The sequence below is a fragment of the Eufriesea mexicana genome, unplaced genomic scaffold (genome assembly GCF_001483705.2).
Source record: "Eufriesea mexicana isolate 0111107269 unplaced genomic scaffold, ASM148370v2 scaffold16629, whole genome shotgun sequence".
In the NCBI taxonomy this organism is placed as follows: domain Eukaryota; kingdom Metazoa; phylum Arthropoda; class Insecta; order Hymenoptera; family Apidae; genus Eufriesea; species Eufriesea mexicana.
Genome location: NW_016924050.1, coordinates 27,664 through 51,006, shown reverse-complemented (window position 1 = coordinate 51,006; position 23,343 = coordinate 27,664). Strand labels below are relative to the sequence as shown.

General features: G+C 37.5%; 2 protein-coding genes across 5 annotated transcripts; one reads left to right on the top strand and one right to left on the bottom strand.

The window, feature by feature from the left end:
- Positions 1 to 2,669: 2,669 nt before the first annotated feature.
- RpLP0-like (ribosomal protein LP0-like) lies at positions 2,670 to 3,780 on the bottom strand. Its single transcript, XM_017909273.1, has 4 exons — positions 3,731 to 3,780; positions 3,299 to 3,603; positions 2,994 to 3,230; positions 2,670 to 2,924 (listed from the first exon to the last, which is right to left on the bottom strand). The coding sequence occupies exons 1-4, from the start codon at positions 3,756 to 3,758 to the stop codon at positions 2,784 to 2,786; spliced, it is 711 nt and encodes a 236-aa protein (XP_017764762.1). The 5' UTR covers positions 3,759 to 3,780; the 3' UTR covers positions 2,670 to 2,783.
- A 493-nt stretch (positions 3,781 to 4,273) lies between these two features.
- On the top strand, positions 4,274 to 23,343 carry 14-3-3zeta (tyrosine 3-monooxygenase/tryptophan 5-monooxygenase activation protein zeta). 4 transcript variants are annotated; one of them, XM_017909243.1, is made up of 5 exons: positions 4,274 to 4,390; positions 16,384 to 16,691; positions 17,282 to 17,405; positions 19,018 to 19,181; positions 20,211 to 23,343. In XM_017909243.1, the coding sequence occupies exons 2-5, from the start codon at positions 16,392 to 16,394 to the stop codon at positions 20,364 to 20,366; spliced, it is 744 nt and encodes a 247-aa protein (XP_017764732.1). In that variant the 5' UTR covers positions 4,274 to 4,390; positions 16,384 to 16,391; the 3' UTR covers positions 20,367 to 23,343. The 4 variants fall into 4 exon arrangements, with proteins under 4 accessions (XP_017764732.1, XP_017764728.1, XP_017764731.1 ...); XM_017909239.1 differs by lacking the exon at positions 19,018 to 19,181 and adding an exon at positions 18,406 to 18,569; XM_017909242.1 differs by lacking the exons at positions 4,274 to 4,390; positions 19,018 to 19,181 and adding exons at positions 7,673 to 7,824; positions 18,406 to 18,569.

Here is a 23,343-nt window from a genome sequence, read left to right as displayed (position 1 = left end):
TGTAACGATAACATGCGTATAAAATGATTCATCGATGCGTTTACAAAAAATACATCGTGCTAGAAAATTTTCTTTATTATAAAGCAAAAAAAAAGTATAGTGTAATATGTATACTTTATCATCATTTTCCTAGTGGTTGTTTCGTTCCATTTAATTCAAAACTTTCGTTTATAAATCGTTTCATCATAATTGTTCTAGTATATGAAAGTCTAATATATTGTAATATTATTTAGATATTTATTACTTTAACTAATATTTTTATCGAATATTTCGTTTAAAAAAAAGTCCTTATTTATTTTTATATGAGATCTCCATTGAATTAGTATGCTGTGAAATTGCCATACTCTAGGATGTAATCATTTGTCTATTGTGATATAATTCGAACAAATTATTATTCGGGTCAGAACGATAACAGTGTATAAAATCGAATTCTTTATTCATACTAACAATGAAAGATGTTTCTAGTTTCCTATACAAAGTTACTGTTATGTACAACAGTATATAAGTTTCGTTTTGTGACGTAAACGTGTCCTTGAATATATGTATGTGTATATATATATATCTTTCATTTTTTTTAAATCTTTTTTTTTATGATAATGTATTCTATGCCTGTGTCTTTCAGAACGCATCATCTAAAGGTAGTTTAATATAAAGAAAATTAGTAAAGTAGAATAAATTGCAGTTTTATGTTAACGGAAGTATCATAATTATGTATAGAGTGAATGCCATTCTTTTTAGTATCTTTTAGATATTATCAGTAACATGTGAAGGTACAATTATGTTCCACCAAAGAAAATAGAACCGAAAATATTTTGGATTTCGAATATTAACAATTCGTATTCAAAATATTTACTGTTAAGAATAGAATATAAGAGCTTTTGATTACTCGAAACATCAATATTAAACATCAATATTCTGATATTAACTATGCGACGGCAGTGCAAGATGCAAATTGCTTGATGGTGCAGTATTGTATTCTAATTACATTTAGCTTAACGCAGAAACATTTCCTGATTAATCGTGAGTGGTTTCATTAAAAAAAGTGTAAGAAAGGGAAAAGGATAACGAAATATAAGAAGGAAATAATGCAGGAAATGACAATATTATCATGTTTCTGTATCATTTACGGGCCTCTACCTTAAACGCGTTATCGCTTTGTGATAACAAAGCATTGTATATTGTTATTAAGTTTATTAGCATTACTATTTTATTATTATTCCTATTATCATGGTATGCTATTTGTAAGCAATCAAATATGTTTAATTTTTGGTATTATTTTATTGCTTCTCATAAGCTCATTACTTTTAGTACAAATAAATTAAAATTTTATTGTAAATTTATAATTTCGTATCAATTTTATTTTAGTTTATAATTTCCTATGTAGGTTTTTTTTTTATAATGACATTTCGAAGCCATTACATAATACTAAACATTCAATGAAAGAAAGTGGCAGTAATATCCAAATAATTACCCAATGAATATCAATTATTAAATATTAAAAGCATTCCTTAGCAATAATTTAATCACAAAATTAAATCTTACGCTTTTACCTGCAATTAATGTGAATGTTGCTTGCTAATGTGAATTGTTCTAGACATAAATATTTATACAATAAATATAATACATTTACATAAAAGCATGTTTCTACGTAACAAGTCAAATTTTATAAAGTATGTATCTTCATTGAACTTATCAATGTATCTATTTATCAATTTATTAATTGTGTTTCTTGTAACACAATATTGGAATGTATATTTGTATCTTTTTTTATATTTTGCTGTTTTTATTGTTACATTTAAAATAATATCATTATTTAATAGCTTAATTCTACTGAATAGATTATGACATTCAGGACAGCTTATGTTACACATTTTGTGATGTATCTTGTACTTCGTAATTTTCAAGTACTTCGTTTAGCGTTGTTTAGTATCATGTGACTAAACTTCAATATGTAGTAAGAGTATATCTTGTAGTTTTTAAAACAAATAAATCATAAAATAATGCAGAAATAATTGACTTCTTAAAAAAATTCAAAGTCTATAGTTTATTTTTTTACAGTCAAATTACCAGAATTTATATTTAAAACTTAATCATATTAAAACTTAATTAATGCCAAGGAAAGTACTTTCTCTCATATCTATATTAAAATTCAGCTATTGATGTTCTGCTTGGCCAACACGTTTTGATCTGTAATTAATAATGTAGTAAGAAACGAAAAAATGTGGTCAGGTATAATATAATAAATATTAACAAATAAATTTTTTTCAATTTTATATTTGAGTACATTTATCGATATACACCTTATGTTTTAATCCTTTTTTATTGCGTTTTGTACATTCATTATCAGATACATCCGAAGCATCTATAGACATTGTGCTACCTCTTTTATCTGAATTTATATCGGAAATTACCTTACAATTATGGTTGCGAGAATTTTCAGAGCACCAGTAATAAATGGTCTACACAGTAAAAAATAATTTAAATTCATATTTAGGTGTTCTTGATATCAGTGATATAGGTTAGTATAATAATTTTATGATTTACCCATACGATTCCAATAATCCAGAATATAGAAAAATACAAAGGTAGCATCATCAGTTTGTTTCATTAAGTGGTTTAAATGAAGAGATGATGGTTAAAAAAAACGCTGTCACAATTTTGATGTCTTAAAAATATGTTAATGTTTAATGCTTTACATCAGTTGTTTCCAAAAATGCAGGTTTTCACATGTTTTCTTTGCAGTCAAAAACTTCAGTTTTCTATATACGTTCTATCTATATATACTATGCTTCTTCTATTTCCATTTGTTCCTCTATATTTTCCTTGACATTATCTTGAGATGTAAGTTGTTTGTATCCATACTTTTTAGAATACATACCTAGTGGTATTAATTTAAATGTAGCCAATGGTTTATCAATTAATTTCTATAAGAAGAACAAAGTATTATTTTGTTATCTTTGTGTTTAATAAGAATTATAAAACATCATATTTACTAAAATCCTTGCTTGCTCCGGGGTTAATGCTTGTCCTTTTTTACATATGGTATACTCTTTAATTAATGTCACTACACCTTTCTGTAAAGCTGTAGGCATTCCTAATTGTCTTAGATGAGGTTCTATACTATGTGAAAAGTCTGCCATTGGTCCTTCGTGTAACGTTATGGTTTCTTGTGCAACAAAACCAGATCTAGCATAGTCTATTTCCTCATACTCCTTCATCCATTGCAATACCTTAGCAAGATATAAATTAACAAATGTACTCTTTTTATGTATCTGTATTTTAACAAAGAAAAACATACTTCCTTCTTATTCCTGTTCGTAAATAACAATCCACACTGTCCTCTTAGTGCTAATGACAATTTATGAAGACCATTTGCAACTTCGTTTTCTGGTAATTTACCTAAAGCTAATGCTATCACCTTGTTTTTACCAAAGAAAAACCGGCTATCTTTCCATTCCAATCGTAGATCTTTAAGTTTATTATTACGCATGTTATGTACGGATAAAATAAATATCCTAGCATATTTCTCAACGCAATTTCTAACATCTTCCACGATTTGTTGTTTCAAAATAAGGCCTTTCTTTGTTGTCTTTGTAAGAGATACTGTGAAATATAAATTTATCAATTATTTAAAGGCACGTGAAACATTTTTAGGTTAATCTATAAAAATTCTACATTTACAATGAAAGATTAAATGAAAAAAATATCGATTGAAACAAGATAATATTACTTTTCTTATCTCTTTTCGATTTAGGCATCTTTTTGGAAAAATATTTTAAAGATCACACTGAAAATTACAGATGAACGAAGCACATTAATACCAACATAATATACGCTACGCTATATACATATTTAAAGAAAATGGCGTATACATAGAAGTATGTGATATAAATGTCGATAGTATATATAATATTGTTTTGACTTTAAAGGAATATTTTAAGTAAGAAACTTTATATTGCTTAAATCGACTTACATAATTCGAACAATTAAATGAACTATTGAAAATGAATGATGGATGTTAAACTATTTTTAATTTGTTCATATTATATTGATATACAATTTGATTATAATTTAATCGATATATTGATATAATTGCATGCGACCTATTATTATATTTCGAAAGGTATAAGTACAAAAATGCTTTGTGAAATGGAGAATAATCGATTCTTTAAAAGAAATACAAACGAATAGTTTCTTTATATCGATAGATTTAAGAAATGGTGGGAACAGTGAACAAGTGTTTTCGAATGAACGGAAAGCGTCAAGTGAACGCAGTTCAAAATGGCGGCTTCCGCTCGTTGCGCCAGTGCACTCTGTGAGATCGTAGTGGACGGGAGCCGTTGAATACGCCGAAGCCTCGATTTTCTAGGCCGTTTGTAACACTTTAAAGGTGAGTCCTTGATCGACTGTAATCATGTGCGAGTGTGAAAGTTAGATTGGAGTCATTGCATCCAATGTCTTTTAAAATATCAGTCGCAAATAATATGAAGTGTAATTGCTCATGGGTCGTGTGAACCCCGTAGCCATGCAGCCCCCGATCCTTTGCCTAAGTCGCTCGAAATAACCTATAATTCAATCGCTTTGTTATATTTTCAAAATTGAAATCGTTCATCTTGTTGTTATTGTATAATTTATACATTATTCTATTCGTTTATTAAACAAATTATCATTTTGATAAAGTTAGTTGGATTACAATGCGATAGAAGACACTCTGAAGGTAGTCACTTGCTACTCATAGCGGATACGACGCACGCGACGCGACAGCCCTAAATGGATAAGATAATTGCCGCCATCTTAGTTATACAGTCAGTGATGAAATTACATTTTATGATTGAAAAGAATCCAAAAATGTTCGATTTCATGTTTGGTTCTGTTTTATACCGACACGAAAGTTAAGTCGATCGTAGTTGTTTTCATCGATGATAGAAATTTCTCGAAATGACAGTTAATCATATGAGTATTGAATCGATGTTACGATAACTGATATTTTTTTACAATATTTGATTCCTTATATGGTATAGAGAAATCAGAGATACATAGCGTAATAAATTTTGCTTGTTCTCACACGTACGATATCTGGCCTGCTTACGCTTGAAGTCGCGTTAAAACATCACACGCGTTTTCCATCTTTGTAGAGGCGCATACGAGCTATGTCGAGCACACGCCCTTTGACAGGTGAAGCGATTATCATGCTTTCGATATTGCTTCGACACGTCTTGACTGATAAACACCGAACTTCATGTATGTGGATATTCATCGATATTGGCATTCGATTTTAATATCCATATATTTGTCGTGATACATATGAATTACTCCCATTTATGTAGCGTCTTATTATTGCCCGGCATAGCATGCGCGTGATTCATAGACCATTCTTTTCACGAAATAGTACATCGTTGAATTTTATAAGAAATTTTCAGTGAAACAATTGAATGCAACAGCAATGCACCATCGAAGATGTATTAGCGTCTTCACTTTTTGTTTCAAGTACGTTATAGGTTATCTTTTCATTTTTGATGATATAATTAAACCGTATACTATTTGATATAGGGAATTGCATTGTTATTGTTCCATCCTTTTTTTCATCGAATGTTTATTTATCGGTATGTGCGTAATCGTGTGACTAGTAGCTACAATAATATTAATCAGTAATTTTAGCAAAAAGTAGGCGTTTGTTCGTAGTGGGGGACCGTGAACTCTCTCATACTCTTCCCCTACCCATTCTCGGTCATCGAACAACTCGAACTGAGACGAAGCCTACTCTTTCCTTCAAGGTCGATGACGACGACGACGACGACGACGACGACGACGACGACGACGACGACGACGACGACAACGACGACGACGACGACGACGATACCAACGACAACCTCTTCTTCCAGCCTTTCGTCGTTCATTCGTTCGTGTAGGCTCGCTTATTCGTTCGGTCGGTGTCGTATCGGTGACGTGTCTATAAGATACATCGATTTTTCTTTACTATATCGATTCTTCATTTTCTCTTTCTGATTTTTTTATGTCAACATTTTTATGTCTTTAGATTTGTCGACGAATACAGAGTCAAAAGGTTATTAAGAAGATCGAGGAAAGTTGCATCCACTTTTAAATTTGTTAGCAAATGTGGAAATCTTGGTGACCTAATTATATCGATTCGTACCACTCCCACGTCTATCGGTTCAATCATCCCTAACTTGTTTCTCTTTCTGTATCTCGAGATAATTTTATGCGCAATTAAGTTCGACAAAATTTGGTCTATTATCAGCAAAAGCAAAAATTATACCAGGGTATTCAATCATTCGTAGTCGATATACAAAGTATTCGGTTGAAATAAAGTATATTGAAGATGATCATTGATCGATGAGTGGTACACATAAACAGTGGTTAAGACAGTGTAATAATGTCAACGTGCTCGCGTTTCGTTGATCCACGTTTGTCCAAAAATTCGCGACTAGACAGTAAGGATGTGTTCCTATTCGGTGTTCGACGTTTGACGATCGAACCCGGATGCAAAAATATCAGAATATCTAAGCTGACGTAAAACTGTTTAGACATGACTTTGACGAAAGAGTCTTCAAACTAGCTGCCAGCTAATACGTACAAATAAATTTACAGATAACTGTTCGTTCGTCACGATTTCATAATCTTTAGCATCTTTCTACCATGTGTTCTATTAACGTGATATTAGTTATGTGACATGTACCTGTCTTAAAAAGAACGCGTATAATCGAACGCGTTATCGAACTTATGGTCACATATAGTATCGAGACCACCGTGTCTGTCTGCAGTACGGTTTCGTGGCCGAGATCGAAATTCACGCAAAGACGGTACCGTTGGAAATGTCATTTTGTCAGTTAATAATATATTACAGCTATATCAGACACACGTCTGAGTTTTCCCATATGTTCTTTATCGGGGGCAGCTAACCCGAGAAGCATTTTTCTTTACTTAGAAAAAAAACTGAGTTAGTCTTGTTTTTCTGCTGAGCACAGTCGAATTATGAAAGTCTTGCTTGTGGGAACATTCTTACATAATTGTTTACGCGAAGCATGTTTCCGCGTTCAAAAATCAAACGAATTCAACGACGATGTTTGCGAATCATTGAATTTATTCGAATAATGATCATTCGCTTGCGTTTATGCAACGCTAACCTATCTTTTTGACCTTTGTTTCTAACCTATGTTCCCAACCTAGTTAATCATCCACGGTTGTTTCGCTCTCCAATTTTCTAGTCGCACTGCTTTTTTCTCATCGTTCGATTTGGAAACTAGAACCTATTTCTGAGAGAATTCAAACGAACAAAAAGCCAAAGGCAAAAGGACTCGTAGGACCATTAGTTTTCAGCGATCGATTTCGCGTTAGCGTTGGTGTTGATTTCGATTGGTCGATGGTATTTCAACGATTGGAAGATTTCTCTCGGTTCAATGAGCGGAAAGACTTTATCGCGTAGGAGTACGTATTTGGCCGACTCGTGTAAACGAACGAGCTGAACCGAATCGAAACAGCGAGCTTGACATCACTCGCTATTCCAAGACGGCTGACGCAGAAACTCGCGCGAGTTCATCGCGTATAGCTGCGCTATGTTTCGTTTCTTTGAGTGCCCGTGCCACCTCTAACGTAAATATACCCCTTGCGTGCAATGTTTTTCGCTTGGTTCTTTTCATCATCGGACGACTCAGTGGTGGAAAACGAAAGATACTGTTCGTTCCTCGTGTCAGAAGATGGCTGAGGAATAGTCCTGTCCGAAGACTTCGCTACGTTTCATAGCATTGTTCCGCTCGTCGAGTTTATTCGAGTTGATTCGAGTCATCGGCAAGATTTGGAAATAAGGTATGAAAGCAATGCTATTCGTATAGCAATACGATAATTGTAAATAGTGACGAGTAGATACGGAATGGAAAAAAGCGCATAATTAAAGTAAAAGAGTCGTCATAGTCACAACTCAAGAATTTTCTCGATGAATTCAAGTTGGCATAGGATTTGGTTGTCGGTGAATGAAAACATGGAGTGTAACGGTAGAGGTGTATATTAGAAGACGAATGAATGACAGTGACAAAAGCATATACTCGTTATGTGGATTGCGTTAATTAGTCGGTATCAAATGGCAATGCGTTGGAAAAGAAATTTTTCCGTGACTTTCTTTTACAATTGGAAGATAAACACGTAGAAGGTTAGCGAATCGGTAAAACGAAGAGCAGTAGAAACTGGATTCTTTGGTAAAAGTGGTAAAAACCATTAGCTGGAACTCTGCTGAAAGTAGAAATTCTGGTCGGGGAAGAGAGCCGAAAGAGCACAGCAGCAGTAATCACGCCCCCGCGTTATCCATACTCTACCACCTGTAGCACGCGTCGTTCTTCGCTTGAAAAGGCTTGCCGTGTATATTTCGCGAATCGGTTGCTAATGTCTCGGACGTTTAATAATTCTCGCGAATCGTATTCGATCTGCGTTGCGTCGTGAATACAGAGAGAAGCTCCGTCCATCGTTTACGCTAATATTTCTCGCTTCTTGTATTCTTAACGCGCATTCGTCACCGATGAATCGAAAGTTGCGCAAATTCCGATGTCCTTCGGATATTTTTCAAATCTTTTAAGATACAGTTGTAAAAATAGCGCAGTGTATGTACTATTGAAAATCAATAGCGAAATATCCTTGAATTTACCGATTACTGCACTAGTTGCTTCGACGATGGAGCAACACAGGATTTCGGTGGATACGTAATTCAAAGCATACGACAAAGATGACGATTTTCGAATTGGCCTACCGGTGCAAGGTCAGTGTCGTAATGGTTAGCTTCCACGATTCTCGATAACATGTACCCGTTTTAATTTTTTCTTTTCATTCCATGTATTTATATTGATTGTCTACTCTCGTATTCAAGTTGGTTCTTCACGCGAAACGAGAAACTCGTTCATGGTCGACCAACGATCAAACGAACTCTCGCCTTATCGGTTGCTACCGACGTTCCGCGAAAAACTACTCGTTTCTATGCCAAATATTTCCCTGCTCGCGAACGCCAAAGCAAATAACATATTGCTAGAACGAAAATTGTTAATTTCGTCGCTTTTCTGAATTTCCAACTAAACCTACACATAGTCACTCGAGAAATAGTTCGCTTGCGGATGATTTCACGTTGCATAGGACAGTCGTCGTTCTACTATAACTACGTTGTTCGTACGGTCTTGTTATTTGTAAATCGAATTTATATAATTCTCTTTCGTACACGACTCGCGATACATCTATCAGAAATTTTACGTTCTAAATTATGTTTGGAGATTTAAAAATGACTCGCAGTTCTTTTAAAAGAATTACATTGGTACATCGCTGCGATAAAATATACATGGAATACTAAATTTTAATTGTCTCTGACTATGTGCATAGAAAATGACCGATAATCTGTTCATGTCGTAGCATTTTAAATACGGTAACTAAGTTATCGTTATTTTCCGATATTGTGCTACTGTACATTCGAAATTAAATGAGCCATTTTATTCATCTTGGAACGTCTTTGGTCGTAGTTATTCGATATCGAGTCTTTATCACGTGTAGTATTCGAACAATGGAGCGATCGAATCAAGGCAAGCGCACGCCTTACCAACCCCTCTTGTCCGTTGATCGATAGGAATATACGTCGAGACAGGTGTATTCGACAACCGAGTACGTATGCGTAGCTACTTTTCTCAGTTGTCCTCCATCTAATTACCTGTCCTTTCGAATGAAATGTTCGCAGTGTATCGTACCTATAAATGTCTAATTCCGTGTTATCTAGTTGGTGTCGTATGTTACATAATTAAATATGGAAAATATAATATTTCAACTCGCCTCTCATTTTCTCCGTTACTTTCTAGCATCGCCGTATCCTGTTTGATTACCGATGTAAAGGATAAGTATAACACGCGAGAAAAATCCTAGATACCTCGGCGATCTGCAAGAGATAATTTAGTAAGGGAGAGAAACAATTGGAAAAGAGAGAAACGATAAGCTATTTCTACAAGATTTGGCAGAGTAGCAAAGCGGATGTGGTTAGTATGGGTTGGGGGTGAGCAACGGAAAATAGTGGCCAAGGAAGAAGGGCGGGTCGGTTGCAGGGGTTGCGCGCGCCTCCGCAGATCAATATTTCATTTTAGCCTCGCCAGCCAGAGAGAGAGAGAGAGGGGGAGGGGGAGAAAGAGAAAGAAAGATATAGAAAGACTACCTATCTATTCCTGTGCTCGTCTTCCCGATATAAGCATTGTATTCCACATAATTACCACTTTTTCCGTGTCTTCGTTGATGCGAATCTTCGGCATTCGTTTTTTCTCCGTTCCCTTTTCCTGATTGTATAAATGCATCCATGTTTCTAGTTCGGCCTTGTTCTTTTTTTCCTGCTCAAAATGATTACAGCTTTAACGAAGAAAGAATATACGCAGTTTTCTTTCTGATAAATTTATATGAACATTTAGGAACCGATAAGACGAATTTTGTAGCGAATATATTTTACACAAAGCTCGAAATTTTGACGTTTCGTTGTTTGATATCGCGATTGGACGTATATTTAAATACTGGTATTAGATGTGCTATATGATCGAACTAGTTTTATTTCAAACAGAAATGGGAATCAATCGATACCTTTGGATTGTGTTGGCTAACCAGGCATGTCGTGTATTCCCAAAATGATTTGCTGGTAGATCCGGATATCACGTGACGATGCACGTGTTCTCGCGCCATGTTGAGAATTTGATTTTACGTTGTCGATCGATTTCCATCGACTGCTCACTTTCTTGCATACTTATCGATATCAAACAGTAGTTTTAATTTTTAACCTACAACGAATTAAAATACGAAAAAAGAATGATGTACGGCATCTTGCGCGTGGGTATATGCGTGTCACATATTATTCAAAAAAATTATCGTACTTATCGATCATGTATATTTCTCACTGATACCAGTTTTAAATTTGAGAAATTATCCAAATTCATTTTTCGAGACAAGATTTGTTTATTTGAAAGAAAGAATGGATAATATATGGTAGGGAGAAATGTAAAAAAAAAAAAAAAGAAAAAAGCAATAATATATGGTATGTGTGTGTGTGTGGGTGTGTGTGTGTGGGTGTGTGTGTGTGTGTGTGTGTGTGAGAGAGAGAGAGAGAGAGAGAGAGAGAGAGACGCGGAAGGTGTGAGAGTATGTGTGTATACTATGTAACGCGCAGCGCTGCGTAACGCAGCACAATACAACGCGTCGTATTCCATGGCTGGCGTCCCGGGATAGGGACATCCGTGCACCACTGCCCCACCCAAGCTCGTTGAGCCGGCCATGCTGGGCGAACCGATCAATACTTCGGCTCGGTCACGAGAGAAACCGAGAGAAACCGAGCCGTGACGATTCGTACCGAATGGAGACGAGTCCTGGCACGAGGCGCGCCGAGTCCCCACCACGAGCAGCGTTGCCGGCTCAGTCACTGTGCGGGAGTGGTCACTGAGGGATGTGTGGTACCGTAACTGAGTGTGACTGAGGAAAAAGACCCGGCGTAGTTTCTCCGCGTAATACGTTCTCGCTCTTTACCCCCCCGAACAGAAAAGAACTAGCAGTACCGAGAGTCTAGTCAGTTTTCGGCCCCCCTCCCGATTTTACGCGAAACTACGAAATACGCTGATCGTGTATTTATTTAAGTATTTATTGTACAAAAGACTTTAACTATAGGTAAGACTGCGACGAATCGTTGCTCCGTTTTTACTCTATGCGTCTTTACTTCGCTGACGCTTTATCTATCTTTTCAGTTCTTCTCCATTTACTTGAATCTTTTTTTCTATCTCCACGTCTTCTCTTCACCTAACTGTCCTTTTTATGCATGCCACCACAGAGACGATTACTTTCGTATCTATTTTATTTCATCCTTTTCCCAAACCGTTACTATGCCGAGAGAATATGCTAGAAACTTCATATCCATGTCGCATTTTCCTTTGATTGAACCGAAGAATCGAGAAAGTAAATTGGCTATCGATCTCTGCGGTATAATACTGCGACGCAGAAATAGAACGGTGCGGTCTCTGCAATGACGCCGATTCGTTTTTCGCCGGAAGCAAGGTGTTCCCGTTGTTGGTTTCTTTGTCCTGGCTTGTTCTCGTCCATATCGCGACATGAAACGGTCGTGAATGCTTCGAGGACGGGGCGTGTTAGCTAGGGGGCGAGAGGAGGAAAACCAGAGAGAGAGAGAGAGAGAGAGAGAGAGAGAGAGAGAAAAGACGAAGAATTTCGCTCTCGCTTCGTGAAAGTAGCGCCGTGGCGCTCCGTTTGACTGCTCCCTCTTCGGCTCAACTACGCGACTACGTTGACTATAACCTCAAACCATTCATGATAAACGAACGCAATTTTTTTTTTTATTTTGAATCGCTTCACGCGTCTGACCTTCGGTCTGTAGTGAGAGCTTTGCTCTTCACCTCATACGGAAGCTTCCACTTTGTGTGTCTAAATTGAATGTCTCTTTCCTCCTCTTGTAACACGTTCAAACGGTAACCTCGTGTAATTTTTTGTAAGATCGCGTTGCTTTGGTTATTTCTTTCTTTCTTTTTGTTCACGTATTTATCCAAGTATCGATTATTGCATCGTAACTAATTAAATGTCTAATTTAAATCTCTAATGTCTAAAGTAATGGTTTAAATGCAAACGATATTAGTTGCCATGCAAGTCTTTTAAAAGAACGGTAATTTATTATAGAAAACGTAGTATAGCGCGATGTAGATAGACGTAGATAAATAAGAGTCGCCTGATAAAATTTGTACTTGTATCAACGTGACAAAGATGTCACGTTTCTCAATTCGGACGACATCTTTATCTTCGATCACTTTTATTTGATAATTTCAATTATAGAATCGCCTGAAATTTGGGCATTTCGATGAGAATTCTGTTACTATGAAATGACTATGAAATTCGTTACTTCATTTGCAAGATTTTTAAAGCAGTTTGATATAAATTGTGGGTAATAAGTTAATCGTCTAAGATCGAGTATGAAGTTCATACGAGATAAAACGGTAGTGAGAGAAACAGTACGATATGGAAAGAAAAAAGAGGGGAGAAAAATGCGATAGCCTAACGAATAAATCGGGAGAAAACACTGTCCATTTCGAAACGAATAATTACATAGTTTGTTACGGGGTATTTAATGCGTAAAAAATATAGGTTTGAGCGAGAGTAGTTGGAAAGAAAATCACACTTGGCTCGAATAGTTGTATCTCGTTGCGTTTAGCGATCCGCTTGAAAAATTTGCGCCGGAAATATTTTACTGGCAACGTAGGATTTCTCATCAGTTCTCTAGTAGATCCGGCAACAGTGTCGTCGAGCTTCTGCTAACCTAAAGCCAGGTGATTGCGCGCGATTAAATATAGGACGTTGAATACCACCTACCGGTTTAATATTTCCGTCCGGGTTTTCGAAGAAGAAGAATCTGGCTGCTTGACCTTCCGTCTGATCTACCGGATCACGCGTGGATCGTGGTATGTCGGTGACTGATCTCGTAATGATAAGTATCGTGCGCGAAGACACGAAATTTCAAAAGAATTAACCTCGTACCGCAACGTGCTCCGCTTGGTGTCAGGATGATTCGGTTAGTGGTATCGACTCACGTGTCGTTCGACCGATTCGAATTCAATTGAACCTCGGTTAAATTAATAATCTAGTCAGCGATCTCATTTTAGCGAGTATTCGAACACGAACACGAACACGAGAAACAAATTGAAACGGGCACATGTCTCGCATGGTCGCGATTTACGATCGATCGTTTTTCCTCTAATGTCATACGAGCGATAGCTTTTCGACAATGCGTGTACGTTCCCATTCAATGGAAAACAGTCCGATATCGATATCGAGTGCAGGAAATACTTAAATACGAAATTCGTGCTTGGTTTTCGTTATTCTTTACGCAATTCTCAACAATAAACGACTTGTTTTTCCCGATATTTGCTTACGTTCTACGGATAGTTGTATGAAATGAATGAATGAACGAACGACGATGATGGCAGGGATAACGATTCATACGTCAATTTTTTGACGTAACTGGTGTCACTGTTGTTTACCAGGCTGATAATGCATTAAAAAGGCGAACAAATTTTGAAACGTATTCGCCGTTTTGCCACGTCGAACAATCTTTCGTCCGAATTGGGTAGCTGTTAATTATGAAAATTGTGCGCTTGCGCGTTCGCTACTACTTCGTGATAAATCATTTAGAAGCGCTTTATGGTTGCGCGACGATACAAACGTTCACCGATTCACGCAAGTAAAACGCAAGTTTGTTATCTGTTAAGTAGCACGGTACGAATTTCGTTAAAGAAATTACTAGTACGCGAAGTCGATCGACGACCCCATTTTCAAAATTGCGCATCTTGTATTCGCGTGGTAGACGTCACGACAACGTTTAAACATTAAAACCGATTTTTATCGATTTTCAAACGCGTACGATTAACGACTATCGCATAGTGCAAAGGAGAAAACGTATTTTGTCTTTTCCACCGCTATAAGCAACGGAAGGAGCAATTTTTGTTGCGTTCACTCGAATCATGAGAACGAATCGCATCTAAAATTATTTCCTTAAGCCTATGCTGTTTTCGAATAGTCAGGTGACTGATAATCCGAAGGAATATATAAGTGGTACGATTAAGTTTCTTTGCTTAACGTGGAATATGGGAAACTCGAGCAGACCGAGATCGTGAAGCGGATCGAACAGAGTTTGCGCGTACGAGGAAGAAAGAGGAGGATGATCGATACGAAAGGGAGTGGAAAGTGACTGCGTAAAGTCGAATGAAACGTTATTAGATATCCATAGAAAAGCACGTAAGGCGTCGTTATCGCTTCCGGTGTGTAATCGTGACACGTTATTTTCATTCTTGAATGCAATAATAATAATCTCCCCATATATGAGGTTATATAGATTTACTTGTTACGTCGTAGCGTTGTTCCTCGACGTCGTATGTGACTCATTGGGGGAGAATCGGGCGCCATACGCGATACGCGATACGCTGATGTAAAAACGGCTCACCGATACCATCACGTATTCTCTGCAGTTATTTTCGTTTATATACCTTTAATGAATTAATCAACTTGTCGACGAATCCATCCTCACGTGAAATTTTCTCGCAAAGAAGTCAATTTCGACGATCGCCCGCGGATCTTGCGAAGATCCACGGAAAAATGCATAAACGTAAAAATATGAAGGCGAAGCCCTCAGAAGCGCGTGCGCGTACGGTCGACGAACGTGAAACGTGTTAAAAGGAGTCAAGATGTTTAGATGTGTACCTACTACGGTTTGGCGTTGTAACGCGGTCCGACGTAGTGACTCATCGTTGCCATATGATTATATCCATGTTAGTCGAGATCGTTGCATTCGAGATTCTCGTCTTCTATTCATGCGTGTAGATCGATTATTTTACACGATATTTTAACCGTTATAACAAACGTTTCGATCGTCTGTAAAAATGTCGCGAATATACAAGGATTGACCAAATATGCACGAAATTCTATCGGTATTAACGTTCAAGCAAGCTAGACAAGTCGATATTTGACTGGTAATCTATGTACGAGATAATGATCGCTCTTCTTGAATGAAAATAGAATGCGATAGTTGGTTAGCCCTACTTATCGATTATGTTATGGATCAGGTCGGAGACATTAATAAATCGATATAAATGAGCGAAAATAGCGTAAAGTTAATCGAAAGTCGCAGTTTTTAACGTGGAATGTTTTCACGCGTAATAAGTTCATCATTAACCGTATGAGCAGCATAAATTTTAGCGAATAGTAAGCTTCGAATCGTAAAAGTGTTTTGTTCAAGGTTAAAAGCGCACAACGTTCACGACATCAATGGTCAAGGTCAAGGAAGGCCGAAATTCTCTTTCGGGTAAATCCACTGCCAATGACCATTTGGTGTGACCATGCCAGGTAAAAGGAAATGTCTTTGATTATGCTCTCGAAACAGCTGTTCAAGTGTAATTTTGAGAAAAGAGCAGCTGTTCCTTTAGGAAGAAATAGGGGGAGGAATGGTCACGATGTTCGTGATCTATGTGCGGATATCGTTCACGTCGAACGAGGCCAGTTAGGTCAGACGGAGTACGTGTGCGCGTGCGCATGCGCGCCCAACCAGAGTACGTCATCCTGTGTTCTAAACGCGTCGGTGAAATCTATTCTCACGTGCCTACGAACGACTCCCGGATAGATGAGAAAATGAACTCGGCGACATTGAAGTTGCGTTGTGTTAATCCAACGATGCTGCATCGTTACACGTTTTTCTAGCGATGTACATTACGAATCTTCCTTATTTCCCGCCTCTATCACTCTCACTCTCACTTCTTAACGACTTTCTATATCTTATAAATTGCACGAAACAGGATTTTTCTTTTATGTACATTGGAACTTTTTGCTTTCCAGCCAATACAATGTCCGTGGACAAGGAGGAATTGGTACAACGTGCAAAGCTCGCCGAACAGGCAGAGAGGTACGATGATATGGCAGCCGCGATGAAGTCAGTCACCGAAACTGGAGTCGAGTTATCGAACGAAGAAAGGAACTTATTGTCGGTAGCGTACAAGAATGTTGTCGGTGCAAGACGTAGCTCGTGGCGAGTCATCTCCTCCATTGAGCAGAAAACCGAAGGTTCCGAGCGCAAACAACAAATGGCTAAGGAATACCGGGAAAAGGTTGAGAAGGAATTACGTGAAATCTGTTATGATGTATTGGTAAGAATTTATCTTTTCTTCATCGCTTGAACCAATTACGCGTGCGTGATTTTGGTAACATACGAATCGCGGAAGCGTGACAAAAGTCACGCGATTAAGCGATGGTTACAGTCTGTTCTGGGCGATGGCTTCTCTGACTAGGAAAATGGATTGTTTGCAAAGCAGAGTCTAACTTTTGGTGTTCATCAACGGGTCGCCTTACACCTTTTACATCCTTTTTGTCGCGTCTACGTATTCCCATAGTTGAGAAACAAGCATCGTCGTCGTTGGTGGTTTGAATTTCACGTGATTCGTTTATTACTCGACGCCTAGTTGCTCGTCTCGGGTCCTTTCTCATCGGTTCGGAAGTATAACAAAACGTATTTTATTATTCTTAATCGGTATCGTAAACGAAGAAAATTTCAATTATTCCGAAATATGCGAAAAGGAAAGAAGCCGTCGCCGTCGAGTTTCTTAGTCATTCGACGCGCGTCGTGTGTCATTTGTACAAATAACATTTTCACTGCTACGTAGATTGACCATTTATCTGACATAAGTATCTGAAATAAAAGGAAAACATGAAAAGACTAATTTTGCTGTCGATATTTTAGGGACTCCTTGATAAGTACCTGATCCCCAAGGCTAGTAGTGCCGAGAGTAAAGTATTCTACCTCAAGATGAAGGGCGACTACTACAGGTATCTCGCAGAAGTCGCTACCGGAGAAACTAGAAATGGTATGTACATGACAATGTGACAAATTACTAACTCCACAATTATAGTTTTACCGATTACGATTAACCATTTTTGGCTGGAATTGTTCATCTACGCCTTTCCAAAATATCAATATACACGTTTGTTCGCGTTATTACGCTTCAATGATGTATAACGGTATTTTGAAAGTAAATACGATGCCAAAGAGACTTTTTTTGTAATCTGACATTGTGTGAGTCGATGTGGGTCTTTCTTCGAGTAGAAAGATTTCGCACAATGATCTCTCGTACCTGTGCCCGCCCTCGTAGTTGTACTTCAGAAAATGGAAAGCGCAGCTGCAACGGCAGATGTTCTTCAATGAAACTACTCCCTAACGCATTCTTGGATTTAAGTGGTGTTGAAAAATTACATCGTGACATCCATCGCATATCGGAATTTCTGTTTCTATATATCACAGAAAGAAAAAACGTTTTTAAAATATCAGTGTATTTTAACGCTGTATATCTCTACTTTTCATTTTGGTAATGTTAAAAACGTTTGCCATGTTTTATCTTATTTAAGTATGTTTGCTTTTAAATTCGCACAACAAAATACACCAGCGGTATCCTTTGTTTCGTAATTAGTTTGAAATTTACCAAAGCACAATTACACGTTCCGTAAAATTGCATCAATTATCATCTAAACGTATATTAAATCATTTAATATCAGTGTTGCTATTACTGTTATCATTATTATTATCATTATTATTACTCATTATCACATCATCTTCATCTTCATCTTCATCTTCATCTTCATCCTCGTCGTCGTCGTCGTCGTCGTCGTCGTCGTCGTCGTCGTCTTCATCATCATCATCATCATCATCATCATCATCGTCGTCATCATCATCATCATCATCATCATTACGATTATCTGCGAAACATTAAAGACACCATATATTGAGGCACCATCGATGTTAAATTCGAAATATCGACGATCACGAATAGATTGAAATTTTGCTGATAATTTTGCACGTAATATATTCAGCCGTGGTAGACGACAGCCAGAAGGCATACCAGGATGCGTTCGAAATCAGCAAAGCAAAGATGCAGCCTACCCACCCGATCAGGCTAGGTCTTGCCCTCAACTTCTCCGTTTTCTATTACGAGATCCTCACCTCTCCAGACAAGGCCTGCCAGTTGGCTAAACAGGTATAATTCATAAAGGCTCGAGGATTGTTACGCATATCGATAATAGACTTTACAGCAATCGCGGAAAAGATGCGAAAGGATGGTGATGATGCAGTGGAGTCAAAATCATGATTCGTCTTTATCGTTTATGGATCGGAGGAAGAGGCACTTTTATCTTTTTAACATGTCTACCGAATCTTTAATTTTTTTTTTTTTCCGTTTTTCGTCTTTTTTTCTTCTCTTTTTGTTTATTTGCATAACGGTGTATAGTACGTTCGCATATACTATAACGAATTTTGTAAACGTTTCACGTAAAAGCCACACGAATAGGTTGTTCGTGTTATTTCCTAGTTTCCTTTTCATTCTTCCTATTCCGATGTCCTTATGTATACATCGCGACAAAGGGAGGTCACGCTTTATGTATACGTTTGTAGAAATTGTAATCTGGATTTCCCGGTTTGCATTACAGCGGTAGTCGAGGATTCACAGAAAGCGTACCAAGAAGCGTTTGACATAGCAAAGGCAAGAATGCAGCCTACGCATCCCATCAGACTCGGTCTTGCACTCAACTTCTCCGTTTTTTATTACGAGATCATCAACTCACCAGACAAGGCCTGCCAGCTGGCCAAACAGGTATAATTTATGAAACCGAGGATGATGTCGATAGTTTACAGCAATCGCGAGAAGATACAATAAGAAGGACAGTGGTGGTGATGCAGTGGAGGCAAAATGTGATTTTACCTTATATTGCGGTTAGGAAGACGCTTTCATTTTTTCAACATGTTGACATGCTATCGAACTTGGTCGATTCCTCGTGTTCGCGATTGTGAAAATACCGCTTGACTCGTGAAAGTGAGTTGCGTACAGGGGATGGGTAGTCACTCTTACGTTTCCTTTTCCCTTTTTTCATCCTTTCCGATCCTAACGTGAACATGGCGCGTCTGCGCGCTTATTACATACGTTACAAATTCATATAGATGTACCTGAACAAAGGTGATAATTGGAAATTTATGAAAGTTATAATCTGGGTTTCCCGGTTTGCATTACAGCGGTAGTCGAGGATTCACAGAAAGCGTACCAAGAAGCGTTTGACATAGCAAAGGCAAGAATGCAGCCTACGCATCCCATCAGACTCGGTCTTGCACTCAACTTCTCTGTTTTTTATTATGAAATTATTAATTCTCCGGCTAGAGCTTGTCATCTTGCCAAACAGGTTAGGAATAATAGACAATTTGCTGCTTGGTTGGATGACTACTTTACATTTATATTAAACAAAGAAATCTATCTTTTATGATATATATATATATCAGTGTGTCGTAATATTGTACGGTTCATGCTATGTTTTTGAGTGTATACTAACCCGTTAAAAGTAAAACATAAGAAAACGCTACTTCGATACTTGGTATGACGGTTGTCATAACGAGTCTCCACTGTATCGGTAACCATTCCGCATCGTTCGCATTTACTATTCATATGTTCACAATATCTTCTATGTCTAATCAAAATTGATTGATGCTTTGCACGAACGTGTGATCTCGCGTGATTGAACAAATATGAGTTTTGTAGTTTTTAGCGCGATTGCTGAATAGAGTCATGTGTGTAATGTAATAGAAACAAAATCGATCGTTTCGTGAAATTAATATTTGCGCATAAACGTTTCAGGCGTTCGACGATGCGATCGCAGAGTTGGACACACTTAACGAAGACAGCTACAAAGATTCCACGCTAATTATGCAGCTTTTGCGCGACAACCTCACTCTTTGGACCAGTGACACACAGGGTGACGCGGACGAAGCACAGGAGAGTGGAGATAACTAACCTTCCTAAGCTTAAGTCCTTTCTAACCTAATAAGAACATCCTATTCTCTATCGTCCCCCCGTCCCTTGAAGTGCTCACCCATCCATCCATCCGAGATCGATTTATCCATTCGCCTGTCCTTTCGTCCCTCGCGTACCTCGTTTCCTTCTTCCTTTTTTTTTCCACCCACCTCTCTTCTTCTCTATCACTTCTTTCCTCTTTCTCATTCCGTTTACCAATCTCTATCGTTCTGTCTATTTTAAATTGCTCCTTATTCTTCCGTTTTATTATTCTATCTCATCCTCTATTCAGGTTTCCTTCCTCCCTTCCTACCTTTCTTCCTTCCACACTCATAAAAACATCACCGCCTTTTTTCCGAATCCTTATTTCCTTGATCTCCTTCTTGAAAGTCGTCGTGACCTCTTTGTTCCAATGTGCGACCGTATATTGCTGCCAACGCCACCGCCACAGCTGTTAAGCCCGGTTCGAAAGCTTGAACACGAGAAAATCTAGTTCTCGACCGAATCCTTTCCTGAAGGATCGATTCGCGTACTGGTCGCTGAGTATAATTGCTATTTGCTACTCGCGGGAAATTTAAAATTCGAATGTTTGACTTTAAAACAAGAGTGTCAGCCTTCGACAGGAGGGGAACAGAGAGAGAAAGGGGGGCAAAGAGAAATGAAGAAAAAGTAACAAAAGCGAAACAAAAAATTAGTGAATTTATGCAAAATTAACGTAGAATGTTATGTTGCTGCGCCATATATGACCCTTAAAGAAAGGAAGCGGTCGAGTCGTGAGAATTACTCGGTCTCTGGCAACAAGTTTATCCGAGGGAATCGTATCGACTCGTATTTGTGTGGAAGAACAGGAAGGAGCAAATTGTGGATGAACAGAGGAAAGGACAGGATAAAATTTCGCAGACCATGTCGCGTCGTGCAACGTTGATGAGGAAGAGATAGCATAGATGAGTATAATAGAGAACAAAAATGTTCTTTGATTATATATGTGTGCTATAAAAAAAAAAATGAGAGAGAGAAAGAGAGGGAGAGAGCGCTGCTGGTAGACGATTGAACGTAAATGATGCTATTGACACCACGACCAACTGAAGAAAAGCGTTGAATAAACTAGTCTTTGAGGGGTGTGTAGAAACAAAAAAATAGTTGATTTCATTGTTAAGACGAGACATGGGATGCGAAAAACGACCACGAAACACTGTTACTACTCCCAGATCTGCTGTTCACTATTTACCATCTAAAGTATCGCTAAACAAAACAGAGATTCGAGAAGAAAGGAAGTCAAAGGAAAAAAGCACGCATGAATCTAATTACATTATATCCAGTTGTCATTAAATTAAATTTCACATTGTCTAGCAAGTACGATATTATTATACGAAGGGAAGAACGCAGGAGGAGAAAGGAGAGTAAAAATACATTAAGTTATTAAGTTCCAACACAACATCAGTGGTGACTTAATTTTTACATTTAATACTTTTTACATATTGCACGTTACTAGTATTTAACAAACTCTGCACGTACACACGTGCGTACAAGCACACGATCCTACATTTTGTGTGCATATCCGTTTCCTTCTTTCCATTGTATTCTTCGTGTGTGTTTGCGTCCACGCGCGCGTGTGTGCGTATGTATCTGATTTATATTTGAATTGTTCAAAACGACTGGAAAGTATTACTCGTTTTTTTGTTTTTATATATTTATTTCAAAATTTGAATTTGTGCTGTTATCGTAGTTGCTGTATCATCGAGGTGAGTGAAGCACACAACTCCAAAAATACAATTTTATTCATCGTATGCCATGACCGTCCGTTGCTAGCGCGCAAATGTCTAAGAAGGAAGGAAATATCTAGTTTTGGTTTTTAAAACGGCCAATCGATACGCGACGATTTTTTAAGATATTTCTTTCTAGATTTCTGATGTCCTGAATTTTCGCTCGTTCTTACAAGCTCTAATTCTATCGCTCTGTATCTTTTTCTCCTCTTTGTGTCTCTCTTGTTCTCGTTATCCACTCTCCTTCGTTTCGCCTTTCCTCTCCTCTCTTCTATCTTTCTTTCTTCCCCTATCTCCCGTATATATGTTATAATATATATATGCATATATTATACACAAGAATATGTATACAACAGATATTTACCAGGCACTTGCTCACTAATGTCGCGATAAAAGAAAGGAAAAGAAGAAAACGAGAACAAATTATGTACGCGTATAAAAAATTATATTGTTCCGATATTCCCCTTGACATACATACGCACGTATGCATGCATCTATACGTTTGTATATATGTATGTGCGTGAGTGTATGCGTGTATATATATTATATATATATATATGATATTCATTTTTGTAGGCATGATCGATCTCGTGAAAATTGTCGATAGAGTTCGAGGATAATTCGTTACATCCCGCAATTTTGCAAATTTATATAATAACTTTTCAAAATGTCTTCTAAGCAGAGCATTATTTATGAATTCGGTTCACAAGAAGAACGTGCAGTTCTCAGATATATATATATAATTTTTTTTCTTTTTTTTTCCTCCGAGGGATTGAGGCTCCGTTATAAATCTTGATCGATCACGTATACCACCACCACAAATTCAAAGCGGTTTCTTTCTGGTGTCTCGGGGTGACGGATTCTAGAGGCAGATCAAAGACGTATAACGGTCTATGATCGGCTCCACCGAAACCTCGGTAGAAGGGACGTACGTTGCCATTTTAAAAATGGGAAAAAGTTAAACGATAAATTAAAATCGATGCGTCCAAATGCAACGGATACGTTCGGTCCAGGGGCGGATTAATATGTATATATGTATGAATCAAGTGCTTCTAATTATTTGAGAATTACGACAAGTCCTTTTTGTATTTTACTTAAATTCTAAGTAACGATTCCTAATTTTCAGCGATCAAATAAACGTAATTCCATTTGTTTCTATGTTAAAACCTATCATTCTTTTTTACAATATTAAAAATAAATAAACGTTAAATATT